Raw genomic sequence first — 18143 nt, 5'->3', positions numbered from 1 at the left:
CATTTTGCAAAAAAAACTGAAGGAAGGATTAAGTTAAGGCACAGTGAGTAATACAGTATTTTATACAGAGAAGTTTAAACCCAAGGCAGTGACAGCATTTCTGAGACAAGAGATAGTGTGGTGGGGGAGGACAGCCAATGCTACTGATACAAATTCCTTGGCAGAAAAGCAAAGCATCCTTCAGCTTTACTCTTGAGCTGTGTGAGGCTTTCTGTCTGTAATGGTGTAAGAACTCCCAACACATGGTTATTCTGTGTATTCCCCAAGTGCTGAACTAAGCTGTTTGAGGCTATCATTTGTAATGGTGTAAGAACTCCCAACGCATGGTTGTTCTGTGTATTCCCCAGGTGTTGAACTAAGCTCTCCCCTGCAGCTGTTCAGGCTAGGGAATGATTTTATACAGCTGTCAGCACCCTCTATCTTACAATTAAAGGAGGAGGCAAAGAAGAGGGTATCAAAACAGATGTCATGGAGCTGATGACTGAATCCTCTTCAGAAGATTTTCTGGTAGTGCTGGAATTCTATGGGCAGATGAGAGGAGAAAGGATTTGTGCTTTACAGGACACTAGTTGCAGCAGAGGTTGTCTGAAATACATAACTGAACCCTGGAAACTAACAGCCAAGTTACGTGACCTCTGATGTTACATCAGATTTCTCAGTTAGTTGGTAGTGGAACCAGGGACATACAGCAATACGCAACACAATTTCAGTGGAGACTTTTTTTTTTTAGAAGTACTGTTTCACATGGTAACTGGTGCAGGTTTTCTGCCCCTTGATCTAAAATGACTATAGAATAAAACTGACTGGGACACTGACATCTGATTGTCACAAAGTTAACCATTCTCCTTTCACAGGCTGCATGTAGAATGAGGGTGACTGCAGTAAAACAGACTTCACTGGCATCTGGGCTACTTAAAAGCTCTGGAGCCATCTGTGTTTCACTTAGCTAATAATCTCTGTTGTTGCAGTATTGCAACAAGTGTTTTGTTTATTTAAGAAAAAGGAGGAATCGCAAGTTTGGTTTTGGGATTTCTAGTTATTTATGTATTGTGGGGAGGGGAACATCTGCAATGGCATGTCCCTTACTGTAATTCAACATTAAACTAACAGTCCGGGTTAATTAAGTACACTGACTCTGGTAATCTATGTGTGAAAAAGTTCTTGATTGGTTCTGTACAGTGTCCTGTGGATTCAGTATCATTTAGCAAGATGTTAGTTTACTTCTCTGCACCATTCAGAGCATGTGAAGTATTAAAGCAGGTGGATCTCTTAATTCTTGGACTTCGAGTGAGAACATCCTACACAGATGCTAGTTTTCTGTACTTTGCTAGAGCACTGCATGGAACAACTGAACACTATGGGCCTCCAAGAATGCTGGTACTTGTTAATAAGTCCTTAAAGATATTTATGCCCTCCTTTAAAGTTGTTATTTAAAATAAAAATTCAGTGGACCCTTAAATCTAATTAACATTAAATGCAACATTATCTCTTGTGTGAAACAACAGGAAAAAGAAACCAAACAACATGCATACAGTGACAATAAATAGGGGAAAACAGACACTATTATAATGACTTGTGAGTTACAGAATATTGATTCCTATTAATCTATTCATAGAGAGCTGAGTTGCAAACAATGTGCAAATCAGAAATAGGTGTTTAGAAGTAGGAAACAGCCTGCATCTGCAATCCACAGGTGTAAGAGACACAGCAATTCAGGGAATTTGGGAAAGACATTTTTACCTGCTTTACACAGAAATTAGCTTACACATTCAATTGTAGACCAAATGTTTCTAGTGCAATTTTCATTTTATCTGAAGTGCCAGTTCAGCAGGATGCCTCAGCCTTCCTTAGGCAGACAGACTGAACAGACATCACCAAGCTCTCTCCTGATCAATAAGAATGCTAGAAGTTGTATTTCACTGAACAAGTATCATCCTATTTTTCCTGCTTCTTATAGTCAGAGCGTGACACCTGACACTTCTTACATCATACAGGACTTTACACTTAAGGAGGGACAGGAACCGCATCCTGTTTATCTTCCCCAATGGACTGGCAATCTCCCTCATGTTCAAAGTTTACATTCACGAATGAAGTGCATGCTGTTGCTTCAGGCTGGTCTGTCTGGACAGGAGCTTCAGCCTGTGGCTTGTTCTGCTGTTCCTGGTGCCGTCTTTCTGCTTCGTCTGACATCTTGTTTTCCTGTTCCTCCTCTTCCTCCTAAAAATGGATAACCAGATTCATAACCTACTATTTACCTCTTACACCCACTGTAAGGCTTTTCCATGACAGCATAGCAGTTCCTGTTATAAGGCAAGGACATTTGTTCCATTGGTCATCAGCTCATGATAAGGTATATTCCAGAATTCCCATTAAATAAAAAAATAAAAAACATGGGAAAAAGTGAGGATTAGGTTATGCTAAACACAAGAAAGTCACATATCCAGATAAGCAGTTTTTAAGTCAATAGCAATAATGATATTTCACTACCTGCTCTAAAGCTTTTTCGACTCTTACTACTAAAGAGCTATCAAAAATAAAAACTAAGGAGTAAAGCTGTTTCCCATCTCTTGCAAATTAAGATTATTAATTGTTGGGTTAGGGTTTTTTTTGCATAAAGCACTGGCTTCCTATCAGTCATTTCCAAAACAAATGGTAACAGCGTGTTCAATTTACCCGTGACACTTCATTGAACAAGTTCTAGAGTTGAAAGGTACATTCCTGGCAGCTGCCTCTTTACAGTGTCCAGCAACTGCTCTGTCCCAGCTTCCTCACACTGTTGACTTGAAAATGCATTGTGTAAGAGGAACAAATGGAGCAGTGGTCAGGACCCAGCCAGTTCTGAGACTGAGGAGCTTGTGGGAAAAGGCTGACGATAAGCAAGCATTAATCATGTGTCAAATGGAAACTGAAGGTAAGTAGAAACAGAGGTTTTAAAATTTCATTTTAATGCTGGAATACCAATGTTTTAAAATACCAGGGGAGGCAAGCTGGGAGAAAAGGAGTGCAAGAACCCCATCACATACCTCTCTCTTCATTCGGTAATACTCATCAATGGCATATTGGTATTTTGGTGTGCTTATCCCCAAAACAGATGCAATCTTTTCCCCAAGGAAATCACACACTAAAAAATTGAGAGGTTTACATATGATTAGTGTCTAGAAGAGAATTCTTAAACACAGGTTTATTTTAAAAGGTGTAGTCATCTTTCCTGAAAGGTTTTCCATTGTATTACTTCACTCAAAAGACAAAACCACTGTTAAGCTGATCGACTTACATGTCATTATTAGCTTAATATATGAGTAACAGTTCTTTAAGATAAAGAATGAACAAAAGGAGGACATGGAAATCAGTGAATGGTTGTGCTGGTTGTTTGAATTTTACTAGTTTCAGCTTTGGATCTAGGTTTCTTTTGCTAAAGGACAATTTTAACTGAATTTTAACTGAGTATTTTTCAGTTAAAAACTACATGGCTACCAACCATAACTGCACTTGAGTCTAATGGTATCAGCAAACTGGAGAGTTATTTATTGAAACATGCATACACTATCAGTTTTAACAATGTTCTATGTTGCATATTAATGGATTAATGAAATACTTAGGTTTCAGCTGTTTCCATTTCCAAGCTGGAGGCTACATGCAGCGCTACTTTGCTGAAGCAAGTAGCTCACAAAAGTATGGAACACGAGAGCTTGTGACAGTCAGTCTCTTTACCACATTGACAGCTACAGCACTGGCTCTTGAGTAAAGGCAAGAAGTCAAATATCTTGCACTTCAAATTGCAAATCTGCCCTGAGAATGCAAATGACTTAGTCATCTTTAGGGAAAACAAGTTAGAAGTTAGCAATTGACTGCCTCAGTGAATGTTCACAATAACTCATTTTATGGATTTCCTGGCATCCAGAGCTCTGCGCAAAAGACCAGTTCAAATGACAAATGTAAGAGGCAAAACTGAAGTGGGAAGAAGGAAGTGCTAATCTTCATAACAGACATCTGAAAAAAAGGAAAGCCGTATCTACCTCTGTGTATGAAGAACAGGTGGACAAACAACAGAATTACACTGTATACAAGATAAAAAGTTTCTAAAAGTAAGGATAGGTTAATTAACAGAACAGACTGCCAGTAGTTTTTAAAAATACTCAAAATTAGGTCTATAATGACAGAAACTCCACAACATTTGTCAAAGAAAACCCAGCAATAAATATACTTTACACCTTGGGAAGAACACAAACTAGGACAAGGATTTTTAAAATGTCACAACATTTTATGAGGTCCACAGGTCAAATAAACTGCAGTGAGCTTAAGACGCCTAACAATAGCCTTATTTTTGTTTATTTTGTAACCTCAGAAGCCTGTGTAAAGCACCATGACTAGATGTGTTCTTGGGGTAATTTCTAGTTGTCTTCTTCATAAAAATGGTCAGTTTAATTACCCCAAGCAGCATTCTTTTCAGGTAACACCACACAAAACAATTCCATACAAAACCTAATAGAAAGCTGATATGCTCCCTTGCCAACACCACCCTATCTACATATGGAGAAAAAGGGGGAAAACAAAAGGGTATTTTCTGTTTGTTCTTCCATTCAGGAGTTGTTGTTTCAAAGCAAAATACAGGTTTGTAACTCACAAAGATGATTTACAGTCTGTCAATGCAACTTCCAATATTCCATTACTAGTTTACCCGAGAATTAAATAAAGCAATACCTGATAAGGTTGATGTGGCAACTCGCAGCATGTGAAACCACAAGTACGGTCCCCACGTGAGTGTTGTCTGTAAGAACAAGAGTAGTATGAATACATGATCACTATATGTTCATGGCACATGGTAATACATGCAAAAGCTCAAACAGATTGAGAAGAAAAATCTGCAGTGTTTCCTGTTTGCCAACTACCACAGTATTTTCAATTTAGAATAAGTCTATACCAGACATACATGAAGCAAAGTGTCAACATAAGATATAAATATAACCACAGTTTACATCAGGAAAAATCTGCTTCACTGGTTTTTGTTTTCCAGTCCTAGATTAGGAAATGACAAACATCCAACTCAATCCCAAGGTAACTCCTATAACTAGAAAGACCTTTCCATAATGTTCTGAATTTCATCAGGCCAAGAACAGAAGTGGGTTAATCAAATAGCCCCTTACTACAGTAATAAGAGAACTGCAAATACTGTTTACAACCAAACCTTCAAAGCGGTCCCTGAGCAAGAGGCTGCTTCCAAGTATTTACAAGCAGATATGAGTTACCATTTGGAATTACCGTTCGGAATTGACTGAAGGACAAAACCAGGAAGCATGAGGGAGAGAGACAGTTACAGCATCCCTCTGAGGGAGCAATGGACAGGCTGACAGGCAAAGCACCTGCGGTGATGTGAACAAGAGGAACACAAAATGAACAAAACAGGACTTCAGTAGCGTCACCTCAAGCATTTGCATGTAAGCAAGGAAGTCTCTCTGAAGTGCCTGCACACTGAGGCACACAGCATGGGGCTAAACACAGTGTGTGGTAGGGTGTAGAGAGCTGCAGCAGTAGGATCTCGTTGAGACCCCACAGATGCAGTGGATGGCTCACATCACTGGAGTGCAGTGCAGTGGAGGGATAGAGACTCTTTAGGAAGGACAGGCTGGGAAGACAAGGAGGGGGACCTGTCCTTTGCACAGCTATGGTGAACTCACAGCCAGAGAGGAACTGCTGCAGCATCCAGGCAGACTGGGGTACTTACACACAGGAACTTAAAGATTTAGACATTAATGGCCATACATAGACTATCCTCTTCACTGAGGAAGGAGGCTGTATATCTTAAATAAAAATAAAACAAGCCACGTAATAAAAAGGAGAAGGGGCAAAACAGATTCCAAACTATCAGGGAAAAAGCTGTGGGTCTTCACTTTGTGAAAAGGCAAACTCAAATTTCACAGTGAACTTACAACATGTTTATAGTTAACAGTCTTCAAAGAGATTCAGGAAAGCTCTTTGTTATGTATTTCCCCTCAATAAGGATCTCTACAGAGGTACTTTCCTTGTGGAAAGTAGCAATTCAAAGTGTCAGCTTTTACTAAATGAAACCCATTAGCTCCACTCAGTTGCATATGTATTTATAACTTGCTGCTAAAAACTGTCTGATAGTAACCATTTTCAGTAATCTTATTTGATAGATATCTGTACAGGACACCAATATTACTGTAAATAATACAGCTACAGAGACTAGTTGATACACCTTCAGTATGCCCATACACAAGCTACTTGGCGTCAGTGCTTTCCAAGCATAGCCTCTAAAATCAGTGCCGCAAGAAACTGTCTGTCAAGCCAGAAACTCAAGTTGGGCAAGGCTGAAAAACGCCAGAAGTTATATAGTTTTGGCAGTGGGAACAGAAAATGTCCTGCCAAGGTGAAAGTAAGGAAACCCAGCTGCTATCCTGCCTGCACAAAAGCACCTCCAGCTTGTGGATTACACGCTCAGTTGGCAGACAGGCTAACAATCATTTTGGAGTTTGCTCAGTTGAAGAAGTCAAGGAAAGTGCTGTAAAAGCTTGTTGCCACAGGTGCAAATAATGACACTAAGGCGGCTCTGTACAATCCTTACTAATGAGGTGAACAAGGTTAAAAAACATTCACACAGTGCACAGGACAAACAGGAGCCTTGCTGTGCCACTGTGAGCAAGTAGCTACAAGACATTTAAGAGTGAAAAAGCAAGCTGAACAATGTAACAGAAGTAGCTCAGAACATTCTAGGGTGTTTGTGGTATAACACAAATGCAGTGATCACCAGAGGTTCGGCAGACACAGAGGCTCCATCTATTCCTGCTCTCCGCCCCCCCCCGACAATTAAATAACAGTTTGGTATGTTAGGAACACTTCTAAATTCAGCTTCATGGAAATCTCTGCTTTCTGACAAAGCCCAACCGGAGACTTTTTCACCCCCACGATGAAAGGATTTGCCAGTCCCCTCAGTTTAAAAAAGGAGCATTCTTTTGGGGGTCTCAAAAGGCAATACAAAACCATAAGAGAAGCTACTACACACAAATTCAGCAGGGGAAAGATGGCAAGAACAACCAGGAACAAAGGAACACATCCAAGAAGTATTTCCCTCCTTCCTCCTTACTTCCTCAGTGCAAGCTTGGGTGGTTTCCAGAGCACCTTGGGGATCAAAGCAGCAATGGTGAATGTGGGGCAAGGAGAGGTACTAGAGAAAAGCAGAACAGTTCAGGTGATATGAACAGGACTGTTAGGCAACAGCTCAGTATGAAGTAGCTTTAATACACTGAGTGATACTGGAAAACAGTACCCAAGTCAGACCCTATTAGCGTTCAGTAGGAACCACATACCCAGATCCTGTATGTCAACCTCCTTTGGCCAGAGAAGCCTTAACATTCAGTCTTTAATCAATGCAAGGACACTGTAATACTGTATTTCTTGGCTGGAAACAAGGAACAGCAGTATGGAACACAGGACACCGGTTCATTGTAAGGGCACAGTATTCTTCCTGCCATCAGTCTCTTCAGTATTCATTTTTACAATGCCTGATTATACTATTGAGCTATCCTGACTTCACCTTGTTGTCTAAAATTAAAAACACAATGGTTATGACAACTGTTTTTTAAACTGCAAAAATTCTCAACATACAATTTTAATCCAACTACTGCATTTTAAGTAGGAATGAACAGAATGGATTCGATCATTGATAAAACCAAGAGGGCTCTGGTTCAACAACTAAACATGATTTTGTTTCCTAGTATGGGGCTGCTGAAGGGAGCAAACACCCACTTCCTTGAACTTCCAAGCGCTCCATGTCCCCAAACAATCCACATCTATATTTATTTCTGCCAGATTTCAGTCCCTAGTAACACCTGAACTTTCCAAAGAACGTAGGGTTTCTTTTTGCAGAGAAATGACAAAATGAGGAAAAGAATAATTTTCCGAGTCAAGAAAAATCAAATCCCGTATTTAAGAGTTAATGTGTCACCAAATAGATACTTTTCCATTGTTTACTGTGCCAAGATGCTTTTTAAATCAGTTTAGTTATTGAGTGATCATTGCTATAACAGGTCCTTCAGCATACGCACCGTGTAAAACTGTGGCATCTAACACAAGCCAATTAAACCAAGATCTGGAACACACACCATCCTTCATCAAAAAGCTCCTACTATATCACAAGTTGCTAGTACTTGGCCAGTGACTATGTTTGTCTCTCATCCACAAATTCTTAAAAGGAAATTACAGTTAGACAGTCCTCAAGAGAAGGCTTTTTGCTATTTGAAGTTAAGCTCCTTTTAACTACAGGACATCAAGATAATCTTCCTTCAAGAATGTGATTCAATCTTTCTGAGCACTGAAGGTCAATAAAATTAAATCTCTTCTGGAGCTCTGTTGCAGAGGTGTACTCGGGATGAATTTTAAGGTTATCACCAACAGCTACATTGCTTCCAGTCGCTCTGCAAAGACTTATTCCACTTTCTGCCTACTCATGTAATAAGTGAATGAAACAAAGAGTTTATAGCAAGTCACACTCCAGAGATGAACAGAAAGAGCATCTTCTAGAACAGGTTAGAGAAATTTGATTACTACAAAATAAAGTTTTGGTGAACAGAAACAAAAAGAGATTTGTGTATAATGTGTAAGCATCTAAATTTTAGAACAGAAGACTCAGTTAAAATTAAAGTATTTATGTTACTAAAGCATTTATGTTATTAAAACATTTAAACTTTGAGAACACTCAGATAATACCGAGTGCTATTATCTACAAAATCCAGGTAAAAATGTATTAAGCATACCATGTGTTCTAGATTCAACTCACTCTTAAAAAAAAAAAAAAAAAAAAGATAAACCAAAACAACAGAATGGATACTCCAGTCCAAGAATCTTCCTGAACTCAGTGCTCACCTATACAACAAGCACCAGAATCATTGTTTCAAAGCAAAATTTAAGACCTACTACTTTCTGAGAACTTGTTTTGTTCTGAGGGGCAGCAGTCCATCACACTGCTTTGGTTATCATATTACCAGGATATATACATGTTATTTTGCTTACTAAGAAAGGCATCATCGTTTGCTTAGCTCTGAAACACAATTAAACCAAGGTACTTACTGAAGATATTCTTTACAATGTGGCAAAATATTTGTTTCCCTTACAGTCATCAGAAGCTGCCAGGATGCCAATACCAGCTGAGCTCTGAAATTTCATGATGCAAAGTTTCTATTCAAAACATTAAATGAGCATTTTCTAAAAATAAATCGGACCAAAAAAAGCTATTACTTGCAACATACTTTTTCGTGTCCCAACTGAGATAACAAGTTTTAGACATGCTGGTCTCAGCAAACTGACTGTTTAATTGCTTTTATAGAAATCCTACAATAAGAACATTTTTAAGGCAGCAGTTCGCTAAAATGTCAAAGCTCAGCTTGGACTAACATTTCTTCATTAAGTGGCTCAGCTGGGATACATGAAGCAGGCAGCAGATAAGGCAAACTTCACTTAATGCAACCCTTGGTCTAATCAAGTTTATTCTGTCAGGGTACAAAGCAATACATGTAAGGCATACTGTGCTCCACAATAAACTATTCTGGGTTTGGGGGTCCTTTTATTAAAAAGCATAATAAAATTAAGGATTTCATAAACTATAAGAGGAGAATAAAGCTATCTTAACTGTGCCATACAATGTACTCCTTAGTATTCTGAATAAAAAACCAAAAATCCTTATTAGGTAAGCAGGAGAAGGGTCACAGAGCATTCCTGGCTGCTGTGCATGTTTGAGGGCTCTTCAGTTAAGTGTCCATTTGTACAGCACGTCTCTTGCCTCACAACATGTAAGCCCAGGCTTGTGAGCCTCCCACCACTGCACCACAGTGGAACTCTTCAGAGGAAACTCTTCAGGGAACTCTGCAGAGGAAACTGCACAAAAAATTACACAGATCTGGTCCCCTGCCAATCATAGTTGAGGAAAAAAAAAAATCTCATACATACCCATGGATATCTGACATGACCTGCATAGTGGGGAACAGACCTGGCCTTGAAGATACCTGGACATTACCATGATATTCAGTAAGTTTCACAGTTCTTGCACTTTTTGGAGTAGGTCCTTAGGGAGGAAAAGAAAAACAAACCCAACACCCAGCAAGGCACCTTAACATCTAGCCACTGGTTTTGAATATTTATTTTCAGACTATAGCTAAAGTATTTATTGAACATTTATTTTCAGACTATAAACTTCAGGTGTACTTTATACTGATAATATCCTACCTGCTCCCAGGCTAATATTACTCTTTATTGTACACCAGAACTGCCTAGCAAGAAACAGGCCATCAGTCCCTCCAAGATGAAATGCACAGCTTCACCCATGAATCACTAGCAACTCCAATCCCAGCTGAATTCCCAGTCTCACTGCAGCTCAGCCCTCAAACCATTTTTTGGGCTTTTTTTTCCCCTGTCTTTCAGATAAATTCATTTTACAGAAAGGAAAAACAGAGGAACTGATTGACAGTCCTTCCTAAAGCAAACTCCTTACTGTTCCCCACTTCTTCAAAAGAGAATCAGCAGAAAGTCAAACTCTTCACTGCAGTTCCTTCAACAAAGCCACGCTCTCCCAGGATGGATATACATATAAATAAATACAGGGCCAACTACTGTATATTAAACAGAGAGCTTCAACCACATTTCTTAATTATGGATTCTAAACTGATGATGCAGAAGTCACTTCAACAGCAATATGAAGCAGATAGCAGGGTACTGGTTTTGGTGCATGCAAAGACTCTTATCAGAAGCATCGAAACAAGCAGCTCCATGCTGGCATTTGCTTCCAGCATGCAAGCAGGCAGGACTAGCCACTGCACAAAGGAGTGACTCACAGCTGCCTGACCACACTCCAGCACATCAGAAAGGATCCAGCCTCTATCTCAGTACAGGCAAAAAAGCCCAGAGAGGGACAGGAAGGGAGCCCCACCAGCAGGCAGGGAGTAGGACTGCAGACCCAATTCATTGCGGTAAGCATTGTTGCAGGAGGGTAAAAAAGTTTGCAAACTTAAGAAGTTTGGGACACCAGTTTGTGGGGGTGCCATATAAGAAACATGAGACTAGGGATGTGCACAGATGAAGAGAAGGATGCAGATCATCTCTGGGACCGGCTGCCAGAGGGCAGAGAACTGCTGCTGCCAAAGCTGCCACACATGGCTGAGAGCTTCGCAGATACAGTATCACGACAGATCGTCAGACACACGAGCAGAATAAAACATTATATATTTCATTTTACCTCTAAGCATAGATCCAGAATCATTGACAAACAGGAAAATGTATTTCAGCAGCTGTAATACACACTACTGGAGACAGCTTTACCTGTCAAAACCTCACCTGAATTCGGACCAATAAATGGAGACTCCTCCATTCACAGATTGAGCAACACCTTAACAGCTTAGAAGGCAGATGAAAATTACATACACAGACTAGGCAGATGTTCTAAAAGCTGTTCTTGATACATCATGAATTACACCAGTTTTCCTTTATTTCTGTAAGTCATCTATTTCTTTCCCTTCTAACATTTTTAATTATATCTAATTGCCAGTATGGTAACATCATAACACGGAGAGGTTCAGCTCTCCACTGTCACCAAACGTAAGGAAACAACTGCCCTCCCTGCCCATTTTTTAGACAACAGTACAAATCAAGGAGACACCACTCAAATATTATGAGAGGAAGACATGCTGGAGAGGACAGTCTAGAACCGTGAAGAAATTAAACCCACTTCCAAGTAGCATGGCTACTTTAGTGCAGGGCAACTCCAAGACAAAACTTCTCAGGAATACTTCTCACAGACTTCTCAGTGCCTAGAGCCAATCAAATTAAGGGAATGTTTAATAGTACACCAGATTTGTGTCACAAAAATTAAAGTATGAAATGTGGGCAGTTACCCAGTAAACCAGAAGTATCAAGTAAAATACCTACAGGATCTACAGGTGGCAACAGGTCTTTTTTCTCTTGTTCATCTTCCTCTTCATCTGTGCTATATTCTTCCATTGTTTCTCCACTTGCAAAATGAATAACCCTCCTTGGAATTTTCTTCTTCTTTCCTATGACACCCAGCTCCACATTCTCAAAGCCTCTATCTCCATTTGTAAGTTGCTATAATGAAGAAAAAAAGAATCATTATATCAGGTACGTACTTCTGGAACTAGAAAAGTTCCCCCTTAAAAAACTTAGATATTTACATTATTTTAGAATGATTAGTGTATACAGTGGACATTTGCAAGAGCTTGGCTGCAGGTAAAAGATGGAAACATTACTGTTTGCAGATACATAAAAACTGATCTCATCGTTAAAAATAACCAGGAGGTAAGTGCTTTCACTTCAGCATGGACAGGGGGTATCAAAAACAACTGTTCTGGAAGAGCACTGTGTTATGCAGGACTTTCTTAGCAGGACACTTTAAATATTTTACTGAACACCTAAGTGTTACATTTAAATCTGTCCTTGGCTTTGGAATACCTAGTGAAATTAATCAAGCAATTCATAAGCTGTAGCCATCTTTTTGCAAGCTTAGGCAGACACCTCTAGCACTGGAATTGAATGAGGATAATGAAGCAGCCAGGCTCAAGCTTTAAAAAGATGCATCAAGGAATCTGCTTCTTTGGGCTTTCATCGGCAATCACAATTAGTACACGGGACCATGCTAAAAGAACAACACGCAGTTTTGTGGCTAAGGACATATAAAAAGAGAAGTACAATGTCTGGTTTTGTTCTTCCAGCTGCTGAATACTACAATGCAGTCTTTGGGCCACAAGCATTAAAAAAAATATACTTCTAGTTCAAAGGCCAATCGATAATTCTTTATGCTAGTAACTCCTGCAGCCAGAGAATGTAAGGAAGCTTTTGTGCTGTAGCTATCGAAACGAGCCTTCACCTTATAGTGCTTTCAGACACTACTGCATCAAATGCATAAAACCCCTCTGAAAACACTTCTGTAATGCAGAGAAGGACACAGAGGCCAGAAATGCCAAGCACATGTTTTTAATATACCGTGAAGGTTTTTAAATATGCACGAGCTCCTATAATTGGAAACCATATCATAAGGAGTGAGATGTGTGTATGTGTACATAGAATTCAGGTTGCACAAAAGGGGCACATTCCAGTTTTCAAATGGCAATTGCCTATGCAAACTTCACAGTCTCCAAGGTTACAATCCAAAATTATTAATGAGAATATATATTTTATCACATAAAGCCATCCCTTAATTTTTGCAAGTGCAGCATCACCATTCCCATCTCTTACACTAGATTACATGAATCAGCTGTGCAACACAAACAGGCTTGGTTAGCTGGGAAAGCCAGTGGGACAGAAGGGGGCTGTGGGGAGCAGAATGGCTTCCTTCATTCCAGGCACAGATTTTTCCCGTGCCCATAGAGAAGAGGGAGGGAAGGTAAAGATCATGTGCCCAGCTCTACAAAGCAGAGAGGGAGTGCACACATTCATCATCCTTAGCCCTTGTACCACTGCTTCCCAAAACTGCAAGTCATTTCAGCTTCCCTTAGCATTTCTGTAGCTACTGTGGCACATTTTGGGCATTTTCCTGGAAGAGCAGAGCAGAATGAAGCAGCAAGTCCTCAATGGGGTAGTTCAGCTGAAACAGCATTACATTTTCATGCAGAATTACATTTTCATGTAGAAAGACAGAACTGACTATATGGGGCCCAGTGTACTCTCTCTGCTACATACCAGTCTTGGGAACATAGCAGGAGCAGAAGAGCAAAGCTACAAAAATATGAATGCTAAAAACAGCGAGGCAACCTCAGCACAAGGAGCATGCCTTGCTGCTCCTATAAAAGCAGGCACCACTTACTGTGACTCAGTTCTGTATTTTTTTTGAGCAAAGAGCACCACAGAATCAGCCTTCTATGAACATTTCACGCTCTTTTCTTGGCATCGTACAATGATGCCATTTTTCATGTTTAGTCACAGTGCTGAAGAGCACTATAACTTGCAGCATGGCATCACAAATATTACTGTGATTAACAACAGCATGCAACATGAGCCTCTCCTTAGAGCTCCTCTAAAGGCACAGTCTGATTTTGGCTCATTTAACCCAAATGCTTCAAATATTTCAACTTAGAAAAAACCTGCAGATAACATTTAAAGTTGAAAAGGCAGGCTTCAATTCCCTGCACGCCCATCCCACACTCCATTTACTCTACCTACAGTAAACAGCTCCATATAGCTGGTACAGGTACAAAGTTTTAGGCAAATGCAGCTGTTCAAGACAGTAAGGATTCATCAAGGAATGATGAATCTCACTTCCTTAGTAATCCAGTTCAGAGTTCTAAATTATCAAATAAAAGCAACATATATCAGCTGTTGTTTTGGTTGTTATCTAATCAACAAACCTGGATGTGGGTTTTAGTCATCACTGTAGCATTTGTCCTTCTAATTTCTACATGCATGATCAATAAAAGCCAGCTCTCCCAGCTGCAGGCAGAAAGTTCAACAATGGTAAATTGTATTTATCGTTCCAAAACTGTGGCAACACAGATGTACTCTAGAATTGTCAGCTAGGCTCACTTTATAGCACAAATGACACAGTTATCTCCTGTCTGAGGCTTCACACTTTCGATCTTCCTTTACAAACTTGATCTTCTTTTCCAATTTAAGAAGTTGTTACAAAGATCATCCCTCTAGTCCACACTTCGGTCAGGTTGCCACCTCATTTCTTCCACGCATTTTTTCCCTTTCCACCGCATCACATGGATGTTGAAAGACAGCCCTGTCTTAACCTCATGCTGCAGAAGTATTTACTTTGGCTTCTATTCTGGCAGCTATCAGACACAAAGGCCAGTCATTCTTGCACTTTTGCCACACCAGGTATGTTCGTAAGGTGCTTGGTGAATGCTGTAAAGCAACTTCCTTTTAGACGTCCCTTTTGAAATTTTTCTTGACTTTACAGCACCCATACAAACCTTGCCCGTCAGAAAGTCAGCATCTGAAACTGCTGCTCCTTGTTCACCCTCCTTACACCACTCTCTTATCTCACCCTTTGGACAGAGACTGCGAGAGAGCTCGGCATGCTTTGACAGGAAGTACAACACTGAGCACAACAGAATGGCAGTCCACGTCCCAGATGCCAAGATAAATAAATGATGATTAAGGATGGGGTGTGTCAGTACACCTGCAGGTAAGCTAGCAGAGCTCACATAACTAGTATTAGGTGATGCAACTGACACAAACCTTCATCAAGGAAAGGAAAAAGAAAAGCAAAAAATAACAGGGAAAACAGACTATTCACTTCAGCATCTTTTAATCTGTCAGACTGGGGTATCCTTACAAGAGCTCATGACCCGAAATGCCCAAATCTGTGATGTCCGCTGTCCCTCAGAAAGATGAGTAACTCAACTTGCACAGATCTGCTGACCTGACAGTGCTACTTACTAGAAGGCTGGTAATAGCTAATGAGAAACATCTCCACCCATGCATGCTGTCTTGACTGCCTTACTGATTTCATTTGGGTTAATTCTGGGGCTTGGGGTTTTTTGGGGATCTGGTTTTGGGGGGGTTGGTTGGTTGTTTTCTTTTCATACAGCTTGACCTTCCACCCCTTTGTTTCAACTGACATTAAACAGCGTGTCGATGAAAGAAGGTAAGAGAATAACAGAGCCACAGGACGACTGTAAGAAATGACAATTCTTTGAGAAGGCACCATGATCGGTGAAGGTGCAGTGCATAGCGGAGGCTGGGGCAGGGTAGAACGGCTCACCAGGTTACACTTAATTAAGAGCTGGTGTCCCTGACCATCTCCAACGCCTTCTCCACCTTGGCAGCGCAGAGGGAAGCTGAAACCTGCCTCAATTTAATATTCATCAGGCTCGTTTGTAAGAAGCATTATGTGCCGGTGAACGAGAGACACCGGAGACACGCGTGCCTGCCGTGCCGACTGTCATTACCGAGAGCTGTAGAGCAGGCTGACAGACCGACCTCCCTCCCCCGCGGCCAGACCACACCAGCCACAGCGGACAACCGGCCGCCGCCGGGCCCCCGCTCCTGCACACCCGAGAGCGTGAGGCCGGGGCCGGGCCCGGGCCCCAGCGCCCCCGCCAGCCCGCCGCGGCCAGAGAGGCCTCGCCTGCTCCCCGAAGCGGCCTTCTCCCGGGTGGCCCGGCCGGGAGGGTCCGGGGAGAGGCCGCCCCACCAACCCTGGCCCCCCTCACCTGCTCAGGCTCCATGGCGCAGGCAGCAGCCGCGGCGCCAGCGGCGGGCGCGCAGTAGAGGGTGATGGCGGACAGCCCCTGCTCCATCCTCCCGCCCGCCGCGGCGCCGGGGGAGGGCGGCAGCGGGCCCGCCGCGGCCCAGGGAGGCGAGCAGCCGGCCGGCACCACCCATCACCACCGCCCGCCGGGGCGGCGCTTCCAGCCGCCCTGCGCTCGAGGCGTGGGGGGCCCCCAGGGGCCCGCTCTGCTCCCAGCTGGAGACCGGCGGGGAGGCTAGAGGCAATGGGGGTGCCAGGCACAGCCATATCTACCTACAGCAGGAAGCTTACCCCCTCTGTGAAGAGATGAAACTATGCGTGTTGTGGGGAAATACACGTCATCCTCCTACAATATTGTAGAAATGTGCAAAATAATAGAAGAATGGTCCGAGAAACACATAAAGCTACTTGACAGGATCTAGGAGTTCTTCTGTGTGTCTCAAAAGCCAAGTTGCTACTTAAGCCTTTAAGTACATGGTCATTTTACACATTTTAAAAGCCAAGCCACAGAACAAGAAAGAAAGGGAAACCAAAAGGTGCCTGGGCCCTGGTGGCGTGCCCGTGTGAGAAAATAACATTTATTCCCAGCAGGCAAGAACAACTGTTTGCCAGGCAATTGGTTTGCTTAGCTACTCCAGCACAGACCTCGAGTCCTTTTCTCTCCTGTTTGTGCTGAGGCCTCCTTGCCGCTGGTGATGGCTATCAAACCTGCCAGAAAATGGTTCTGGGGTAGTTGTTACGCATGGCACTTGCTGGCTGTTTTACATTGCCTCTCCTGAGCTCAGGCAAACAGATCACCAGTTCAGAATAATAACTCAACATACAGACCATAATAGCTTCTGTTCTCCTGCAACTCCAGGATTTTCTTCTAAATACTGTGCTCTGGAGGGTCCATAACCATGAAAGAAATTACGGCCATGCTCCCTAAAATGTTCTCCCATAAAGCTATGAGAGCATTTTACAGGTGCTCCTATACAGGAGAATTCTTCCTTTTGAATGCCTCTGACATAAACCTACATGTATATATACACCCAGACACACACATACACATGTATATATATAAAAATCTTGGTAACTTTATGCAGTCATACCAAGCAGGCTCCAAAGTTGTTTCTACCTGGCACATTAAGGTAAGAGCAATATACTGCTGTTTATTCCAACCTATACTTTAGAAATAATAATTTTCATATATAACACTTTAAAGTTAATGCCCTTGCCAACACACAACTAGTGACAGTTTGGTTCCTGTCAGGTAGCAGCAGTAATAGTTTGGAAATGCTGAAACTGAAGACTAAATGTATGCAATGAATTGCAAATAGAAATTAATTGTTGGTAACTGGACAGTCTGAGCCAGTCCAGAAGCACAGTGCTTCACCATTCATCCTCAATACACCTATTAATGTTTAATCTCCATCAAAAGCATTCAAGTTAATGATCCGGTTTCTCCTATAGAATGCATTCCTAACCCAGATTTATTTACTACTCTTTGCTGCATAGCTTTTGTGTGTTACATTGGTTCATACTGCTCAAGAACTGAAATGATTAAAAGAACTGAACAGTTTTAGTAAAAAACACTTAAGTAGCTGAGGACAGCTGGCCAAGCTGGTGACATGAAAGGCTTCATTCTTTTGTTGTATTTAAAATATTAAGACCCAACTTAACTAGTCCTTTTACAGACTAATGCTATGCATAAAATGATCCACTGTAGGTAAATAGCATAGCTGAAGATTTTTCAGCATCCCATACACTGAACATACATACAACTAATTGCACATATGACACTTCCACATTATAAACTAAGTTACTGCACATCTTGCTTTATTAGCACAGGAGCATAACTACCAATAGAATCTATCCGCTGTCAGCTGTGTTAGCTGCCACCTCAAAGAACTGGCTGACAGAGGGACACACCTGTTTTAATCACTGC

General features: G+C 41.5%; 1 protein-coding gene across 1 annotated transcript; it reads right to left on the bottom strand.

Annotated features, from left to right (window-relative positions):
- Positions 1-1534: 1534 nt before the first annotated feature.
- On the bottom strand, positions 1535-16360 carry FAM177A1 (family with sequence similarity 177 member A1). Its single transcript, XM_061463517.1, has 5 exons — positions 16179-16360; positions 11932-12108; positions 4702-4768; positions 3024-3121; positions 1535-2217 (listed from the first exon to the last, which is right to left on the bottom strand). The coding sequence occupies exons 1-5, from the start codon at positions 16263-16265 to the stop codon at positions 2005-2007; spliced, it is 642 nt and encodes a 213-aa protein (XP_061319501.1). The 5' UTR covers positions 16266-16360; the 3' UTR covers positions 1535-2004.
- Between the last annotated feature and the right edge of the window lie 1783 nt (positions 16361-18143).

Source organism: Pezoporus flaviventris, unplaced genomic scaffold (genome assembly GCF_033815535.1).
Source record: "Pezoporus flaviventris isolate CSIRO_AGI_PZ_B2104156 unplaced genomic scaffold, CSIRO_AGI_Pfla_v1 ptg000036l, whole genome shotgun sequence".
Taxonomy (NCBI): Eukaryota; Metazoa; Chordata; class Aves; order Psittaciformes; family Psittacidae; genus Pezoporus; species Pezoporus flaviventris.
This window is presented reverse-complemented; position numbering and strand designations above follow the sequence as displayed.